Raw genomic sequence first — 20,184 nt, forward strand, 5'->3', positions numbered from 1 at the left:
ACGCTTTTCCCTCTATCAGTGTCACTGCAGCTTTTGTGGAGTGCCTAGCCATAACCACCATTCCATCTTCAGTTTCCCTGGAATGCTCCCTTGGTGCAGAATTTCATAATTATTCCTCATGACCTGACTTCATCAGTGCTCTGGCACTGGAGCTATTCCTTCCAGACTGTGGCAAGAATCAACCTTTTCTACAGAGCCATAGAGGTACACAGCATTAGAAGTTGGTGTACTCTGTCATCCTCCTGGTCATGATTTAACTGTTCCAGTTCTTTGGTTGCATGTAGATCTAGGCAAAAGAATAAAATATCTTCATGCTTTTCTCAGCCTCAGTTATCCTACCATTCGCATGTTCTTTACAAACAAAAAGTGACAGATTAAGAAACTATAGGATCTTTATCTTCTGTTTCCTCCTGGAATTGCTAGATTTCTCTCACTCCTGTAATTAATTTTCTGTTTCTAGGTTTTATCTGATTCTCTCTTTATTGTAGAAACCATGCGAAAGATCCTCTTTTTAATCCTGTTCCTTATTTCATTTTTGTTTCTTTCTAGTCACTCTCTGATGATTGAAGACTCTGCACATCAAGGATATATTGTTTGATTCATCAGTTTGCCCAGAAGAATGTTTGTCTCCATGGAGACTTCATTTGGTCCAAGCATGCTCTGTTTAAATGAGCAATGCTCAATATATACCCATTTTCTATCACTAGTCTGGAGGTAGAAACTCCTCTTGATCAAAGAGCATGAAGACAGAACACAGTAGAGGAAGTAGATAATATCCATGTTCAAAATACAGTCTTTGTTGGCAGAATCAGGAAAGAGTTCTCAGAATTAAACTGAAGTAAACAACTGACAAAGTCCAAAGTTCCCGAATAAAAATTTTATTTCTTTAAAAAAAAAAAAAAAAAATTCAGAGGTAGGCACAAGTGAATATTGAAAGTGTGTATCTAATTATATTATCATAACTTTAGCCAGGTTAAATTACCCACTAAATTTCACAGGGGACAGACTGGCATGTTTACAACATGTTATACTCGTTGAACAAATCTAAAAGAATAGTCTTTATTTTTGTATATTACCTTTAAATGGATTTAAAATAGCAGTTAATATCCCTTAATCCATTTTAGCATTTAAACTAAAACATGTTTCCCCATAAGAAATTTTCGCCTCCTTGCTAATATCAACGATTAGAAAATGTCAAGCTAAGGAGACAGGTTTTGTGTTATGATGCAAAACTAAACAAATCTGAGCTCTTGAACTGAAAGGTCAAGTAAAAATTGGCCTCCATCTTTAAGAAAAACAAGTTTCAGTTAATCATGACTCCCAAGGCAGGGCATGATGAAAATGAGGAAGAAAGTACTGAAAGTATATTGAGACAGGTCACACAGTGACACTGTAGCATCTTCAAATTAGCTGTTTGAGCCTTTATTCTACAAAGAAGCCCACAGGATTGCCCATTTGCAACCTATATTGCTGTGTGTGCAAGAGCAGGGACATGCTACAGAATGAAATATTAGTTGGGGAACTACCCTTGCACTGAAGTATATTTGAGACATGTAAGAATAGATTGGAAATTGCTACAATTTAATAAAATAAGGGAAGTCAGTTAACCAGCACAAAACTCACTCATATTCATTCAATCCAACACACACTCTTCAAAGCAGTCACAATTTACTTCAGAGTCCATAAGGGAATCATCAAAAGAAACAATGTCAAAAACCATGCCACGTTACCCACTAAAATTTAGCAGAAATTAGTGTAAACAAAGTCTCTGTTTGTCATGCCTATTTAAGAGCAGTTAACTACAACTGTCTAGAAGAGATTACTCAAAAAAATTTCCAGTGGGAAAGATGAAACTAAGTTTAAAAAGTGTCTTAACAAATGATTTTCTGGGTGGGAATTTAATTCCATGAAGAAATATGACAAAATGCAAAGCAAGAGAGATGTGAATGTAGACTGGGGTAACTGTAGCTTGCTTTCAGAACTGTTCATGCCAGGGATTCATTTCATTATGCAGTTCTGATATTATTTTACCATAAATTTTTCTATGAACTCATGCCTGATTTCCATTATATTTCTTACATATTTGAATAAATGAAGTAAGAAACTGAAAACAATGTCTGAAGTATTCCTCAGGTGACTTGTATCAGAACAAACTATTTAATGAAGTGTCATAACAGGCAACTGTAGCCCTGCTTTTTGGAGAGACATCAAGCACTGAGGATGTTGGCAATAGCATACATTTTTCATTTCAGCACTATTTCCAGAGACTTTTTTTTCACTTGAAACAATCCATCTCATTTAGGATGCAAACAGCTGTTCTTCATTCAGCAACTTCATCCAGAAGAAGGGATTTTAAAGGACACATTTGGGATATCTTCCGCAATCTTATAGCCATGAAGATCATGACCAAAAGTAAAAATAAAAAATAAAGGTTTCTTCTTGCCTGCAGAAGCAATAACACTACCATATTTAATCACAACCTTCCATGTTAATGTTCTCCCTCAGTAGTTCTACTCTATAGTCTGAAATCTTATATAGACATTTTCAGACTTAGGAGTTCCTTATGAAGACACACCATGATGATTCCAAGTCGGTTTCAGAGTAGAAGGTCAGAGATTCAAAAATTGGTTTTGTCCAACTTTCTCTTGCAAAGTCATTTGTTTTCAGATTTTTAGATAAAAACAGTGAATATGCGGCTTTCCAAAAGAGATGGAATATACACTGTGCTCAAGAAGAGAGAGACAATTTCACGTATGTAATCTTACTTCTGACAAATCTCCTTGTTACCAGTTGACTTTGGTTCAGTAGTCCTCAGTAGAAAGTAAACAAATTTAATCCAACTTAATTTTCTAAATATTTTCCTTATTGTTTTCAGTGATAGCCACCAACTATACCAACCAGTCCAAGTTCCATGGGTAAAAAGCAGCAACTGCAGGGATTGCCAGTTGTCACTAAATTGCCATTTTGTGCAAAATCTACAAACAAAAAGTAGGAAGTCCCTGTATCTTCCCTGATGTATATTCCAATTATATTTGCAAGTATCTATTTAGCATTCTGCACTTACCATGACATTCATTTTGCTAATAATGTGTTTACTTTTGTCAGTAACTATGTGATTCCAAGTCTTCCTTGCTACTGGTTTGGAAGAACTAGGAATGAGAGGATACTGAGTTTGACTTTCCAAAATTATTTATAGCACAATAATGCTTCTCCTAAAATAAAGCAAAATTTAAGTCAATCAGTCTTTTATTCATAATGCTCTTCTCATTGGAATAAATATTTTCACTAGGTTGCCTGAAACTTTCTTCTAGGCAATATTACAAAAAACTATCTTACCTGAAAACTGTCTTAGAGATTAACATTTAACATTACTTCCCGTCCCCTAGAATCTAACATTCCTTCAGTTATATTTGCAATTCTCATATACATTCCTCATTTTAATTAAAAATAACCCTAAAAACAAGTATGGAAAGTTTCTTTCACTTCTGAACAGCATTAGATCTTAATAAAGGCTTTCAGCTTGAAACTATTTTGTTTAATGGCTGATATCATGTGTGCCATGAAGTCTTTGCCATCTGTTTTACTAAATTAAAGTTAGCACTCAAACCATCCTCAAATGTGAAATATTGGTTGTTCAGAAAAGTTTGCAATATCTAAGTGCAAGTTCCTATAGAAAGCAAAATTAGCAAAATGTAAATTTAATGGCACAGTAAAAACACAAATAAAATTGTTAAAAGAGAAAGGCATCAATTTTAAAATATCTTTTAAGATCAATCTGCTGTGGAAAATTTTGTGTTGCATTGGAGAACAGCATATTCTTAATAGACATTTTTAATTGTGACTAGATAATAGTATTTGATACCTTATGTAACAATTTGTATCATTCAACTCAAAGTTTTCATTGTGTTGAACTACATTTCTCACAGGCAAATGTAGAGAAGAATAAAAGTATTGTGAAATATTCTCAGCAAAACTTTCATTTTGCCTATAATACATAAACAAAATACAGACATACCCTCTTCAATAGAGAATTTATGAGACAGATTTTCTGTAAACATCTTTGAGAGTTGCCCCTCCCTGCCTGCCTCCCTCCTTCCCTCCCTCATCATTAATAGGCATTATGGTAGGTTACCACACACTAAGTTCATTTAGCACTCACTAAATTTCCCAAATGTTAAGATCCTCCTTTATAGCATTTAAAAAAAAAAAAAAAAAAAAAAAAAAAAAGAAAAAATCCTTTCAATGATATAACTGAATAGCCCATTATTTAAACAGTTGTAAACTCAAATTAACACTAAAATATTTTTATGCTCCTACAAGTCAAACTGACCAAGAAAATTCAGGATTTATTTGTCTTTTCTACAACACACATTTTAAAAAATACTAGGTCAATAATGCATCAATTTCAAAGAAGATTCACATTGAAAGGCCAAAAATTGACTTACTACCATGATTACCTAGAAATATTCCAGAGTTTTATTCAGTATCTTCACTATATCACTGCCTTTGCTGACATCATAACCATGAGAACTATGTAGTAAATAATTATGTAGTAACAATGAGAACTAAATATGTCAATAGGTAATATTGTCACCTCTGTATGGTATTCCTATATAGCATAGCCAAGGCTAATCATTTTATGGATGAAAATTGTTTGTATCACAATCATCCAAAGAGATAGAAACAATATAAAAAAGGCAACCGTATTTACATCCCAAGATTTATCAAAGAAATCAGCTTTTGGCCATGCAGCTCTTCAGAACATTAGCTTAGTAAAGGTATCTAAAACAACTGTTGGCACCAGCCATATATTAAGATTCTACTTTAGAATTTGACTAGAGATAGCCAGGTTGTAGATGTAGGTCATTGTTGTTTGCTATCTATTGTAACAGAAGTGCTTTTGTCTTCACTAGCTTCAGTTCTTTTAATTACAAAAGTGTACTGTTATTACTATTAAATTCATTGATCAGATAGCAAATGTTTTGCATAGATTTGAGCACAGAGTTTCGTAATTGAAAGGCACCTTTGGGTATTGATTTTGCTCCATTAGGCAACTTTCTAAGCAATATAGATCCTGATATTTGAGAGATGGCACTATCATCCCTGTGAAACTATTCCATTTCTAACATTGAAAAGGTCTCCTGACACTCAGTTTAAATATTGTATTGTACAAATTCATTCTTTTACTCCTACATATATTCTTGTAACATGCTCTAAACAATTTCACTCTCCTCTGTGGGAATCACACTGTGTGAGAGCTAAAATGTCCCTTCCTTCTCCCTTTTCCATCGTAACTTCCCTTCACTGCACTTCATTGTGTGGCCACTTACCTAACACACGCCTAGAAAGCACCAAATCTAGCATTACCATGGAGGGAGAGAAAGGTCATCAAGCATGCTCTAAAAGATTTTACATTCCTAATGATTATCAGTATTATTTGTATTTCAGAAGTTGCTATCACATGGTGACCAATATCTAACATATATGCAGAGGGTCAATGATCCTTTCCAGGAGTCTCAACAACAGAGGAAGAATAACTACAACTGAAGGTCATTGAAAAAAAATTTCAAAAGAATCTTACTTTCTATATTTATGTCATATCACAATCTTGGATTATGATAGGATTTGAATGGTTACAGATAAAAACATGAGAGAAAACAACTGCAGAGGTGAGATCAAAACAGAAAGACCCAAGCCTTGCTAATGTTTCCTTTCACTGTTCATCCAATACCACTGTACCCTAAATATTTTTGCAAATGCTTCCGCTTGCTTCCTTTGTGAACTCACAATGAGAAACCAAGAGAAATGAGAACATTTTATAACAAAGAATAACTTGCAAAATGCATCTTCCTACGTTCTTTTTGTTTTAATCGGACTTCATTCACCCTGATTCCATGGAATGGTTTTAAGCAGCCACCTATTATATTTATTAGTTGAATCTGATCACGAGGAATAACATAAAATACTGCCCCAAGTATTCAGCCTAGAGCAGCAAATTTTGAGTGGTAGAGGGCAAAAAACCCAACCCGTAAGAGGTATAGCCCAGTGTTCCTCCCTCTCACAAACAGGTAGTTACTCAGGATATGCATCATTAGGAATCAAAAGCAAGTCATTCCTTAGATTGTCTGCAGTTCTCTGCTTGAAAAATTCACTAACCAATGTAATTAATCATCTAACTCTTCCTTCAGGTAAGTGAAAGCAATACAGCATAAAGCATTTTTAAAGAGTATCAAGGATGCATTGAAAAATTAATATAACAGCAACAGTGTTGACTTTGGAGACCAAATCTGTTTTGTTTTTTTTTTTTTTTAATGTAATGTAGTTGTATCTGTGGTGCCTTTATATTTTCCTTTTCCAGACATTTTGTTTGTTCTTGTTCCTATTTCTTTGACTGATCAATTAATAATTGAATCATAATAATCAATGATAAAATCAAAATAAGAGCAAGTCTTTAGATAAGGTTGAGCCAATCTGCATGACCACATAAAACCCATCCCCTCCTATTACTCATTTGTACCCAATTTAAGACCTGAAGTCAAAGGAAAATTCCCCACTGGTTACTGGTCAGGTCTATTTTAAGATCGAATACTTTTCTGAAATTACATACCCATACCAGGTCCCTAAACTCTGAGATCTGTAAATTTTGGCAGAACACAACCATTTGATTATTAAAAAAAAAAGTTCCAGTGTGCCTCAGCAGTGACCATTCTCTATGGTGGTGCAGCACACAGCTAGAGTAAGCTCAGCACACAGTCTGTGAGGTCAACAACAATTTCCTCTGTTGTAAAAAATTAGGTGTGCCACTTGCACCCCTGGCAACACAGCAAAATTGCAAAACTGATTCCCCAGGTGGATAAGGCTTCCACCCAATTAATCTAATTTTTTACAGTGTTTCAAAAGCAATCTGCTTTAAATGAAAAAGTAATGCTGTAATACTATGTTAAGGATCTGATCTGGCTCTCACCCATGCTTAGGTCAACTTGCTGTTTCACGAGTCTCAGAACAAGGTAAGATTACTCAAATATGTTGCAGATTATAACAAAGGGCCAGCAATGAACGTAATACCTGCTGTGTGTACACCTACCTTGCTTTATTCACTTCAGCTAGACCTTCGCATGTAATGCAGCCATTTTAACTAACTTTCACCACTGATTTTTATTTTTATTTTTTCCTTTCTCTTTTTTTTTTTTTTTTTCTTTTTTCTTTTTTCTTTTAAGGATGGAAGGAAAATCTTTCACAAACATATCTTCCGTCTTATCTGATCATGATATTGATCACAGAATTTGGTCTGCTACAGAATTAAATTCTTCAAGATCCATACACACAGATCCAGCATATTCCATCAACTGAACGCTTTATGCTGAATCTAACAACATTAAAGAATAATACTCAGCACATGTCAGAAGCTCTTTACATAGCTGAGAAGAAAACTTTACATCATGTTACAGGAAAATTAATTTGAATCCAGAAGCTTACCCACAGTCAAGAAAGGTTGTGTCAAGTAGGAAGCAAAATCAGTATAATTTTCACCCTGTTGGGAGTGTTGCCAGTAAATGCATTGTAACCAGGTCTCGAAGCTGGATCTCTAGTCCATTGGATTTTGTGTCTTGTTTTGTTGACTACTCAGTATGTTCTGAACACATTCCGACATTTCAAGGATTTTTTGGGGGATAACCCACACTACTTTTTGCAACTTCATCAGCATAAATGTTTGGGGTTTTTTTTCATTGTTTTCTTATTGTTATGCTATTTATAAAGCATACGTCAATTAAATGAGGAGTTCACTAAATATGCGATTTTCATTACATCATGAAAGATCTCCTAGGACTTGGAAATAACTACCTTTTTGATAGCATCTGATAGCACCATGAGGCATTGACTAGGATCATGGCCAATGTGAAGATATGATCCATATGGTCCATTTATCATCAAGAAAACTATTAAGAACACCTTTCTAATTTTACCACTATTAAGTGTGTAGGATCTAAAAAGGAATGAGCAATTAGAGAAATAAAATTAAACTTTGTATTCCAAGTTATAGCAACTCTCTTCTGACTTCTACATATTCCATATGAAATAATCCCAGATATACTGTGCTCAAAAGCAATACTTGAATGTGACCGCAAAGAATCACCTACCACAGGGTCTTGGAAACACACTATATGGTGTTCTTGCCCTCGGCTTGCCCAGTCTAACCTTCTTCCCCAACTACTCCTGTAGGACAGTAGGATTTATACAGGGGGCCTGTATAAATCAACAACAACAACAACAAACCTTCCAAAAAAATTGCAATCTTGGCTCAACCCTGTGGTTGTTAAAGCAATTCTGAGCAGAATAAAAAAAGCCATATTTAGAGAAAAGGAAGACTTAAAATATTTTGTTTAGCAAATGGAAGGGAGTTTCCGTAATGTGGAAACTTGCTCTTGCTCCCAGTTTCAGACTTTCCTAACTCCTTTTGACCACCTGCATCAGGGACACTGCTTCTGCTGATGCTTGCTTTTCATCTCAGAATTTCGAGCACTGGAATTCCACATGGCTGATAAATCATGTATCAAGGTTAAGAGTACTTGTTTTAACTATAGTAATATTTCTGCCTGAATTTTGTAGTAAAAGACCTTGGAGAAAATATTCGCAGTTAACTTCTTGTGCAAACACTCTGAAAACTGAACCAAACAAAACAAGAGCGGAGCAGCATTACAAAAATACATAAATTATTCAGTTTTTTAACTTCACACACATAAGCTGTCTGGAATGGAAAATGGTAATAATATATGAGCAGCAGTAGTGCTGTTAAAACAACCAAAGACACCTATACAGACATTTGGTTTTTATTTTTATAAAAAAAGATCAGATTTATTAGTGCCAATGTATGTTCATAGTAAGGTAACAGAAACTAAGCTAATCTGAGTAGCAACTTACATCAAAGGATATCAAAATAATATTTCTTGTAAGTGAAACATAATACTTCATTTAAACTTGATTCTTGCCAACTAAAAGTCATTGTTATCTGTCTATGAAGCCTTTAAAGAAAAGTTGCTACAGTCAAACAGGGTCCTGGTAGAACTTGGCACATAAAGAAACAATTCAGTTTTCACCCATACAATACCTCTCACTCCCCTGGAGCACTCATTCATACAATACTTACATAATGCATATACATTATGACTAAAGCCATGTATGGCCTAAAGCACATAGAATATCTCAGTTCTAAATGTAACATATCTCTACATCAAAAGCAGGTCACTGTATTTACAGCAGATGATCTTGCCCTGCAGATGGGGCTTTTGCTTGAAGATCCTTTTTGTTAGCATATGCTAAGATATTTCAGTCATCGAATTATTTATCAAATTAGAGGTGTATCTACAGGAAGATCTGTCTGACCATGTGCGAGGATTCTAAGGCAATAGTAGTAGTTGTTCCACAGGACTAGCGCTGCCATCGCAACCCTCTCTCCCTTGGAGCAGTAAAGCCTTCCTTCTCCAGATGCAGCCAGGCGTGGTGAGACATTCATGATCTGCAAGCTGTTGGCTCAAAAGTCTAAAAGTTCTTGGTTTGTTTTTGTTTTTAATGTTCATGGAATAGCACCATAGGAATTCACTCTTAATAACAAACAAATCCTGGGTCTGTTGTATTGTTCTGCTTTGCTTTTTTCACCATCACAGATACCCTTACTTCCAGAAAAAAACTTCTTTGGGAAACCTTCCTTTTGGATACTACTGCAGTTTCATTTCTGAGTAGCTAGACCAGACAATTAACTCATTCACAAAGAGGTCCGAAGAAATAAAGCTTAGTAGTGGTTCTAAATGTACTGATGAAAACAAACTCAGTAGGAGGAGTTTCAAATGATCCTTGACTATTTCTGTTTCTCATGGATACAGATTTTGTTTCGGGACAGGTTTTCATCTCAGCCTCTTTCTACGTTCAGTGCAAAATAAGAGCACATCATCAGAGATAGCTTACTTAACCAGTAAACCAAACATTTTCAGATGCTTATGCTGTTCAAATTCAGTCAACTAGTGATTGGTCAAATAGTGATGACTGAAGTAACAGTTCAGACTTCTCAGTCATCAATAAAACAAAATACTCTAAAGATCAGTTATGTTTCAGAAGTAGGATTTTCCAGTTTCAAAACACCGATAACCTGATGTGACAGATGAGTTTTTAAAAAATACAGAACAATGCAGGAAGATCTTCCCATTTTACATCTTCTTTCAAGTCCTTGTACACACTGTATGCAGGATATAAACTCAAAGCAACTAGATATTGAGTGTGTGACCTGAAGTAGCTTTTTTTCCTCCTGGACACCATACAATTGTCAGAAGGAAGAATGGCCTGCAGGGTCACTTCCCCTGAATGCAACTGATTGAATCAGCACGCATCTATGACAAATGTCAAACCATGAACAAAAGCTTTTATATTCTCCCTGCATGCAAAGTCTTTTCACAAGCTTTGCAGAGACAGTCAAGTATGGAGTCTGCACATCATCATCTTGACTATTCCACTGGGATAGGTGGTTTTTTTGTTTTTTTGTTTTTTTTTATTTCATTGCAGTCTCTTGTCTTATAAGTCGTCATTTCAGCTGAACTCATATAAAACATTTGTGCTAATAACTTCAGTTTTTTAAAAAAAGAAGACACTTCTTCCTTCCTTTCCACTGTGCGTTCATTCTTTCTCACTCTCGTTTTCTGGCATAGAGGTTCTTGTGTTATTTTTTGGTGTGCACGCTATCTGGATATTTTATACTTCTGTATCGTATATGAAATCCTTTCTTGTTGATTGTATCATCAGTGTGAAAGTGAAGTAAAAGAGCTTCCCCTGCTGAATAAATTTCTTCTGGTGGCTAAAATAAATGAATAAACAAATAAATTATATGTCTACTCTGTATTTATCCCCTTCATTCTCATTTTTTTTTTCTTATGGATATTTCTCTTTTCCTGTTATGCCTTGTCATGTCATTCCACTGGGTCTCTCACAGTGCTATCTGACATCATCAGACTGAAGACTATCTCATTCAGCTCACGATTACAGGCTAGGAATTTCTGAGGCATACTGAAGAAACAGCAACGTAAACTCCTAAAAGCTAGAGATCAGCTTAGATAATGATGTTTGAATTTTTATCTGCTGGCAGAAGTTTTGAAATTATCTATTATAAATTTTTGCTTGTGTATTAATGTACACTTTTTCAGTCTCGAGCACTGGGCCTGAAAAGCAACTTTTTTCACAATCTAAATAAAGGTGTCATCATGCTTTCTGAATCAGATTTAACTTCTCCAATTTGTAATGGAGTATCTCTGCAATCTTTTCTTATGAGACAAACTAACCAAAGCTCCTCATCCTTTTGTTTTTTCCAGATGTCTTCTATAATTCTGGTGATAGGATATACTAATAGTGCCTTTTTCCCACTTCAGTTTGGATCATTTTGCTTTCAGCAGCTTTTCTATTCAATTCTGTCTTTCCTACGTGTCCTCTGAAACCAGTCATCCACATCTTACCAGAATCAAAACAAAACAACAAGAAAACTCAACCACACCACCACCCCTGTCACTCCCCCCAAAAAATAATTCAGCCCAAATTTGAGCCATTCTCCAGTTGGTTGCCCTCCTACTTGTAAAACAGAGCAACTTACATAGAAAAGTATTGTTTTGTGTGTTGGGCTCAGTTGTAGTATTTCCCTTAGAATATATTACCTACAGTTCAGTGATAGCACCTTTCCTGCATCTTTGAGTGTTCAAAAATGCTCAAAAGGATTTAAGCCATTTTACGGGTAATTCATCTGAATGACTGCAATGTTTGATCCAGCACTGTGGCTGAATCAAAAAGTGACACGTGGTTAATTAAGAGCTCCTATCATCTCATGTAGAGACTTTCAAACCTTATATCTAGGCAAAGAGTGTATGTTTAAAAGTGTGCTTGCATTTGCACACAAACAAAGAATTAATGAGGACTTGTGGGATCATTGCACCAGATTTCACAAGGCAGGCAGTCAACAGAAAAATGCAAGTCTAAAAGGAGAAATGGGATGCATTCTTTTCAGGATGTCACCTGGCCAATTTCCTCCATGCCTCACAGGTAAGACATGTCAGAGATGTATATGGCATGACAGGGCTTTCTTAAAGTCCATATTAATCACACAGTTTAGAAGCCTTTTATTATTTTTCCTAAAATCAGATTTAAGTAGTAGATGAGCATATTATAAATGCTTCCCAAGTGACCCTCCCCCCATAAAATATGACTTCTTCATTCAAACTGGATGAAGTGTAATGTGATATTTTTCAACACTCGTGCATTTCTCTCTCTTCAGGGGAAAGAACTGCCAATTTTTTGGGGGGTGCTGATGATCACACCATTGTCAGTTACCTAAACCTTAACATAACATTACAATGCTTTGGTCAAAAACTGGATAAGACTATTTATTGTTGAAAATATTTCAGGGAAATGCTTGTACTACAAGCCTGCAAATTTATATTAAAGAAAAAAAAAATATGAAGCAGATAATCTAGTATCTTCATTATAAGGTGTAGTAACTAAACCTGATCCCTTCTTGACCCTTTCCTTCCTCTGACCTGCCTTTCTTATTCTTTTTCTCGTGGAAATAAAAAGAAAGCGTTTAGTACCTGGTTACTTACCCCAGATCCACAAAATCGACCCAGTCTCACAGCTGTCTTATCATGACCATCAAAGAGCTCCACGTAATCATAACCACAGTCTGCCTCTTCTTCAACCTCAAAAGTCTGAAACATTAACTCGACTCGATAGCTGCGCTCTGCCACCAGGAGCCAGTCGCAGTCCGCCTGAACCGGATAGTTGTTATCACCAAACTGAGCATGCGAGTACAGATCTTTGGGCTTGGTTTCAGCTTTCAGCCGACCACCACACTCTAAATTGAGGGGGGAAAAAAAAAGCACAAAAGGATGAAGAAGCTTATTCAGTGCAAATTAGCATTTTCTTTTCATGGATGCCCAGTCTTATTAAGGCTGAGTGCATCTTCATGCCACGAGCAGTCAATCAAACAAGGTGTAGAGTGAAGTACTACCTAGTAGGAATACAAATCCATCGTTCTGAGTTTTTCCTATATAAATTCTAACTACTTGAGCATATTTTGTAAGTTGCAAGCGGAAGACAAAAAGCCAGTGAACACCAAAGTTATAAGGCATGTGGTTCATATGGACATTCTTTGTGCAGGCAACTTGAGAGGTGCCTGTGGCCAGTGAGGCAAGCGCTAGAAGTGGGGTACCCACATCTCAGCAGCGAGAACGTTCCCACACAGGTTAACAACACTGCTTGCACGTGGCAAGGGAAGATCAGCTCTAGCACCCGTGTACTCAGTGATCAAGTGCAGGCGTCCTGTGTTTCACAGGAGTGTCAGCTTTAGTCATCGTGCAGTTTTTGGAGAGCCAGCTCAATACTAAAAACCACTGCTGGGCTTGCTAGCTTGTTTGTTGTGTCGTTCGTGGACACGTACAGGTCTTTCTCTGCAAAAGTAGCAGCCTTGTCCCAGCCCTGATCTATCAGAGAAAGTCTTGTAGCTGAAAAGCTTGCTCTTGAGTCAATTCTTGAGCCGGAGATCCGTGTCTTATGTCAAAGCTATTGCTTCAGTATAGATCTTTATTTGTACGAACTAGCAAAATGTATGTGAGTCTTTAGAGGTTGTTTATAACTGCCTAAAAAGCTCATAATTTAAATATGATTTAACTTTACTGTATAGTCAATAAGCTGTTCTTTAGCCATTTTGCTGGAGAACGGAAATTGCTGAAAATACACTGAACAACAAAAAAGAAATACAGTAGCCAGTACCTTACCCTTTCTAAATATTTTCAGTAGCTATAATTAAAACTAGTATTCTATCCTAAATAGCTAGTGAATTCAGCTTCTACAGTAACTTAAATATGTAGGCGGCATGCATTTGCCAATTAGAAATACTGCTACAGTGCAACAAACAACAGATGGAAAATTGTACTTAAAAGAAAAAATGCTTTGTTTATTATGTTTCCAATAAATGGGTGGAACCTTTTTACTTTACAGGTACAAAGATTCCACTGAAAGCGTAATGCAGTTTTGGTTTCTCATCAACAACAAACCATCCCCTCAGAGCACCCATGAAAACACCAAATGCAAATGAGCTTGAACCAAAACCCGAGATTCCTAAATTCAGATTCAACTTTTATAAATAAATGAACAGATAATTCTATCTGCATTTTGATCAAATGTAGATATTATAAATTGATAATTTTATAATAACCTGTAACAAATAGCAAGATTCAAACATTTCTAAGCTTTGGTGAAGAGACAATTCAAATTTGACCTCAGTGTCATGGACTCCACACACACTAAACATGACCAATTGCAAGGTTATATTGTAAAGAATCACATTTCAGCTGGGAATTAATGACAAAATTGAGAAAATCCTTATTTTTTTAAAAGAGTGTGTGTTTTTTCTTAATAAGGAAATGAATGAATCAAAACAGGAAATATAAATTCTGTAGGTAGCTTAATCCATTATGCATGATCTGTTGTTCAATCTGAAATTTGACTTTTTTTGCTTTTAAAGAACAGATAGGAGCACACAATGAAGAAAATTTGTCAAATGCAATAGTTCAGTTATTTCCCATTGGTATTCTAATATACTGATTTCCCACACACACACACTTTTTTTTAACTAATTTTGATTTCATTTACTTCCTTCCTCCCCCCCCCTTTTTTTTTTTGACTGGACTGTTGCCAACATTAAGAACATCTCCCTGCTTCAGACACAGAACAGCTGCTAAGGAGAAAATGTTTAATGAACTGTCTGCACTTTTTCCCCTCTGCTTGTTACAGCGGACAGCAGCTTAAGGGAATGTTGTAGCCATGCTAACAACAACCGCAGAAAATGTCAATGCCCTTTCCCCTGCCCTTCTCCCATGGATTATGGCCTTCTATTTTAGGATAAAGTATTGATTTTAGAAATTACGAGTCAAATTTTCAGTTTCTGAAGGACTAAATCGCAGTTTCCAAGGCCGAGATCCAGCCTGCACCATGAGAGGCTGCATCCGGGCGCGTGGAGCAGCTGGCGCTCTCCAGTGCACGGGCATGGCCACATCTGGCTGTAGCTACAGCGTACACACCTGACTGTAAAGAAATACGTCTGACCTGTAAAATGTGGTTGATCCGGCAGCTTTAGGTGAAAGACTTTTTTCTAGATCAGCTAAGGAACAAAAACCCTCTCTTGTTTCCTGACCTTCCTAAGGGCTTTTAGACTTCTTACAAACATCAGAGCCAATCAAGCAGTAGTCTCTTGACTGTTTAACAAGCTGGACAGATGGGAAAAGCTGAAGCCCACACTATCTGAACTAGTGAAACTAGATCATAAACCGGATTCAGCATTGTCATACTGAATTATTACCGTCGTTTTGGAGGCGACACAGAATCCAAAACTGAATGACATCTGAGATGCCCAAGGTTGTCAGGAGGTCCTCCCAGGGCCGAGCGATAGAAACAAGAGCTATAGCAGACCTGCAGCAGCGGCCGGCGGCCAGGCACCATAAATGAGACCATCCAAAAGGGAACTAGATGACTGTGTTAGGGCAACCAAATCACTCCTTGAGCAATGATGTTTAATGTTCTGTCAGGACCATTTTTATAAATTCCTTCTGGATGGGTTATACCTTTTCTGAGAGGGGAAAATATAACAGAATCTCTTTCTAAAACTGTGTCACACTTTAAAACCGGCATTTTATAAGTTTTGTTCCACCCAGGGAAGCCTTTATATCCAATCTATTTTTTGAAACTTTACTGCCTCTGCTGCTGCAGTTTTATCCTGCTTTCTGAAATATTCAATAGAAATTTGGAATTTGGATAGTATTTCAAGCCAGAAAGTGTCACAGAAGGGAAGTCAATATCATTATCAGGATCTACTAGAATAAGAGGCCATTAAATCATGAAGACGCCAGGAACACAGCAGCACAGACACCTTTGGGCATAGCGTCCAGTTACTCTCACTGCTGTTACATTACACAGTATTATATTCTAAAGAGCAAGTTCTGCCAACAGGTTGGACGTGAAGGGAGCAGCTTCCTCAGCTCTCCCCGTCTGACTGCACATCTATGCAGGACTGAGCACAACCTTCCCTACTTCCATGGCATACCATCAATTATTATTTTCTAGAAAAAATAAAATAAGAAAATACAATCCACTGTCTATACACTTGTTAGATACTTATTCATTCACATTCACGTCCAAGGCACAGAGGCAAAATTCCCACGGAGCATCTGTGTCTGGCTCAAGCCTGCAGGAAAAGGTTGCAAGATCTGAGTTGTCTCATTCAGACGCTACATCAAAGCACACGCTGGTGATGCACTGTTCAACTTCCCAAGAATTTTGTGCAACATCAGTTGACGGAAATAAATACCCTCTCTTAAGGAGACAGACTTTATAGATTGTTACAACATGCTTAAAAGCTGGGCAGATTTTATTCTTCAGACTTTCTCAGAAAAGCACTGTTAGGCATGTTAAGAAAGTTTTTACAGTTAAGGTACATAAAACTCAGCAGATATGAGGGAAATTCCAGCAAGTAATGACATAACTAGCAATCTTTAGAGGTTAGGGAGTATACATTTGAACTTCTTTTACATAGTGACTGCTCCAATTCTGGAAATTTAAATTAAGAAGAATAAATGAGACTAGCTTTGCAATACCTGTTTCTAACAAGAGTTCTGACCTTTAACTATTTACCCCAAGGTAATTTAAAACTTAGTAATTATTATCATTTCTATCTAATTTTCCATCTAAGGGAAGGGGTTACTGCAGTAGGGCAGGTAAACAATGGCATGCCTGCAAAAGAAGATTTTCCACAAGAAAAACAAATTGAATTACAGGTAGCTAAACTTTTCACTTTCCAGGCCCAGAACATGAAGAGTGAATAGCTGATGTACTGTTGCCTATTGTCTTTCTCTGAAAGGGAAATTAAATTAATAAAGTTTTGGAATTATTCTTAATAAAGACAAAGGAAAAAAAGATAAAATTTCAACATTAATATATGAGGGTTTGTTAGCTCAGCACTACACTTGACGAATACTCTGGGTAATATCAAATGACATTAACAGTGACTAATCACCTTGATTACTATCTTCTATTAATAACTGCTACCTGTCAGTAAACCTTATCTACTAGAACAGATACTTATAAATATTTTATGCTTTAATATTTAATGTCAAATACTGAATTATTAAGAATGAACTTTTGAAAGTAAAGACAGACATTATGGCTGAAGAAAACAAAACAACACAATCCCAAAACAAACAAACAAACAACAACAAAACAAACAAAAAAAACCCTCATCTCACAGCAGGGACTGGAAGTTCAGAGATTCGGCACTAGGGGCCACTGTAAGCCAAGCAACGTCGGGGAAATAATGTACACTCTGTGAAAATGTCCCAAAAATCTACTAATGCAATTGCAAAACACTATTTTCAAATTCAGTGATTTCTGCCATTTCAGTTTCGGTGATTTCTGCCAAAGAACAAAATTAAATGGTAAATCTGAAAGACATTATGTTCTTAAGGTCCTAAGAATGACTTCGGTATTATTTTTTCTTACTCTTTGGTGTGTTTTTCCTTTTTAGCTCTACGGGAAAGTAATAGTACAAAAGTAATCCAGACTTTTGTTTAAGTTAGAACAGGCAAACAATGGAGGTGCATGCACCAGTGAAGTATTTCCATTACAAATACAATGAAAAGCTAATGAATCTTGTAAAAGATAATGGCATAAATCTTAAGGAGTATCTCTTCGATTGTCTATGCCAGTATCTTCTTTTTACTGGATTTTGTTTCAAAATCTTTTATCACTTACCTATGAGAGACAGAGAGAGAAGGAGAAAGAAACACCTGAAATATTAGAGAATACTTTCTGTAATCTCTGATTTTTCCTACTGTTCTAAAGGTTCATTAGATTGCAACATTGTCTTATCTGTTAACTCATCTCAACCCTATAAAAGAAATGCTTGAAAATCTTTCACTAAAGAACAAAGGGGAAGTTATTAGTAAAGCACATCCTGATTTTCTGACCTGTAGAGTGAGTTGCTTGGAAGCCTTTTCTTTGAACTGATGCATCGGAAATAAAGCGGAGAAACATTTTGTTTCCAGTAGCAATAAGAGGATCTGGTATCTTATTGCCACATAAGCGTCCCAGAATTGGTGATTTTTCACTTTCACCATCAAACACTTCCAAGTGGTCATAAGCACATTCTTGATGTTGTTCTATCTCAAATTCATTGAAGGTCTGGGGGAAAAAAATAGCAATATGACTCAACGTAGTACTGTGCTTACTGTACTTATATGGTACATATGTATTACTACTATGTTTCAGAATACAAAGTAGATGTAGTTAAGATGACAGATTTAACATTATTGCCTCTACAAGTCTGTAGCTTTGAATAACACACTGAGTTTGATAAAGTGGAATAACAATTAAGACAGTGAACTTTAAGAGGGTATCATACTTCATCTAGAAAGGGATTAGAATCTTTATAGAATCTTTATAGCCAAAAAACAAGAGAACATTAAGTCTAGAATACAGTGACACTTCTGTTGAACTTGCAATGTTTGTAGGATTTTACCAAATTTCAGAAAACATTCAAAACAGCAAAAAGTTGGAAATTATTGGTTCCTCTGATAGCTGAGGATTGATTGAAACAGCTGCAAAACATAATGCAACCCTCTCTTTTTTTTTGTAAACTTACCTCACACCACAACTAAAACCTCTGATAATGACCTTTCCACATGAATGGAAAGTTATATCTTCTAACCCATTATCTACAGGTCTACTTTTTATTATTACAACACTAACAATATTTAAGGCTGCACTCTTCATGCTGAGATCACATTTTTGCTAGTGAAATCATTTTGAAAAATAATAAAATTATGTTGTTTATTAAAAAAACTTCAGCAGACTCTTTTGCTGTCCTCAGACCTTCCAAGAAAATTCAAATTGCTGCCATAGTTTCAAGACAAATTGGGGCTCACAAAATTTCTCCTTCATTTCAAATCTGTGATCTTTAACACTTCAAAACATTTTTCTTAATTTCTGAGCTCCTGGGGATTCACAGTATCTCTCAGCACTTGTGGCAGCTCGTAAGGACAAATTCAGATCTATAAAAATTGTAAATTGCAAGTCCTTTGGAGCAGAACCTAGCCAGCTTATCAACCAGGGCTAAACTTCAACAGACCTTTCCACCAGGGCTAAATTTCAATAGGAAAACCTAAGGGTTAGTAATTTCCTGTCTGTAAACACTGAGAAGGCAATATATGTATACATCTTTGTGAATTTTCAGAAATAACCTACCATTATAAGGTGAAATTTGTTTTGTTCAACAAAAGAGCAGAAAATCACTCAGTATAAGTGCCCCCATAAGTAGTCATATAGCTATTTATGAAAAAAAAAAAAACAAAAACAAAACCAAACCAAACCAACAAAAACAACTAGAGGTTTAAAAAGCAGTAATAAAAATTAAGATAAATTAACTGTCAAATACTGGGAAAATATCATAATTTTGTATTGTCTGGTACACCAAAGCAAATCTGACCTGCAAAATCCCTTGTAGGATTGAGTCAATGTGAAACGTGATTGTAATTTATATTAACAGATGACCTAAAGAAAATAAAAAGAGCTAACATGACGACTTTTGCCCAAAAAATACAGAATATTCAGAATAACATTTTGTTTCGTGAAAAGTGAGGAGTCACACAATGCAGTGGATGTAGGTTCATTTCACAGGAAAGTTTGGGGTTTTATATTAAGGGATTGAAATTGCAGAGGCAGTGAAAACAGCTGTAAAGCAGTCCCTCCTGCTGCTCTTAAATTGTAGTCAGCCATCCTACTTTTATGATGCCAAGTACGTGTTGTCATTTATACCCAAATAAAATCTGACTGATTAAAAAAAACCCCAGAAAGCGGAGAGACTAACTGTAAGGGAGTTAGTTAAATATAGAATTGCGTCAAGCCAACTTGGAATCAACGGGAGCAATAGATCCAAAAGCAGCCTGCAGAACTTAATTTTCTTTTAGAGGAAAATTGTATCAGTTTTGTTCACTTCTCATCAGTACAAAAAAAAAAAAAAAAATAAAAAAATCACTCTTTAGGAAGTGCTTCTCACCATGAACAGTAAGACACACCTATTATTTTCAATATTTGACTTATCACTGGGATTTC

At 35.9% G+C, this 20,184-nt stretch overlaps 1 protein-coding gene across 4 annotated transcripts in view; it reads right to left on the reverse strand.

Moving 5' to 3' along the window:
- Positions 1 to 8,820: 8,820 nt before the first annotated feature.
- The window catches only part of TLL1 (tolloid like 1), a 141,110-nt gene continuing 129,746 nt past the window's right edge, over positions 8,821 to 20,184 (reverse strand). For all 4 annotated transcript variants that reach the window (XM_042808323.1, XM_042808322.1, XM_042808321.1 and 1 more), the window contains 3 exons: positions 18,042 to 18,255; positions 12,627 to 12,877; positions 8,821 to 10,840 (listed from right to left, as the gene is read on the reverse strand). In XM_042808323.1, coding sequence (XP_042664257.1) covers positions 10,706 to 10,840; positions 12,627 to 12,877; positions 18,042 to 18,255 — 600 coding nt within the window. In that variant the 3' untranslated portion in view covers positions 8,821 to 10,705. The remainder of the gene's footprint in view (positions 10,841 to 12,626; positions 12,878 to 18,041; positions 18,256 to 20,184) is intronic.

The sequence above is a fragment of the Tyto alba genome, unplaced genomic scaffold (genome assembly GCF_018691265.1).
Source record: "Tyto alba isolate M040663 unplaced genomic scaffold, T.alba_DEE_v4.0 Super-Scaffold_6, whole genome shotgun sequence".
NCBI lineage: Eukaryota > Metazoa > Chordata > Aves > Strigiformes > Tytonidae > Tyto > Tyto alba.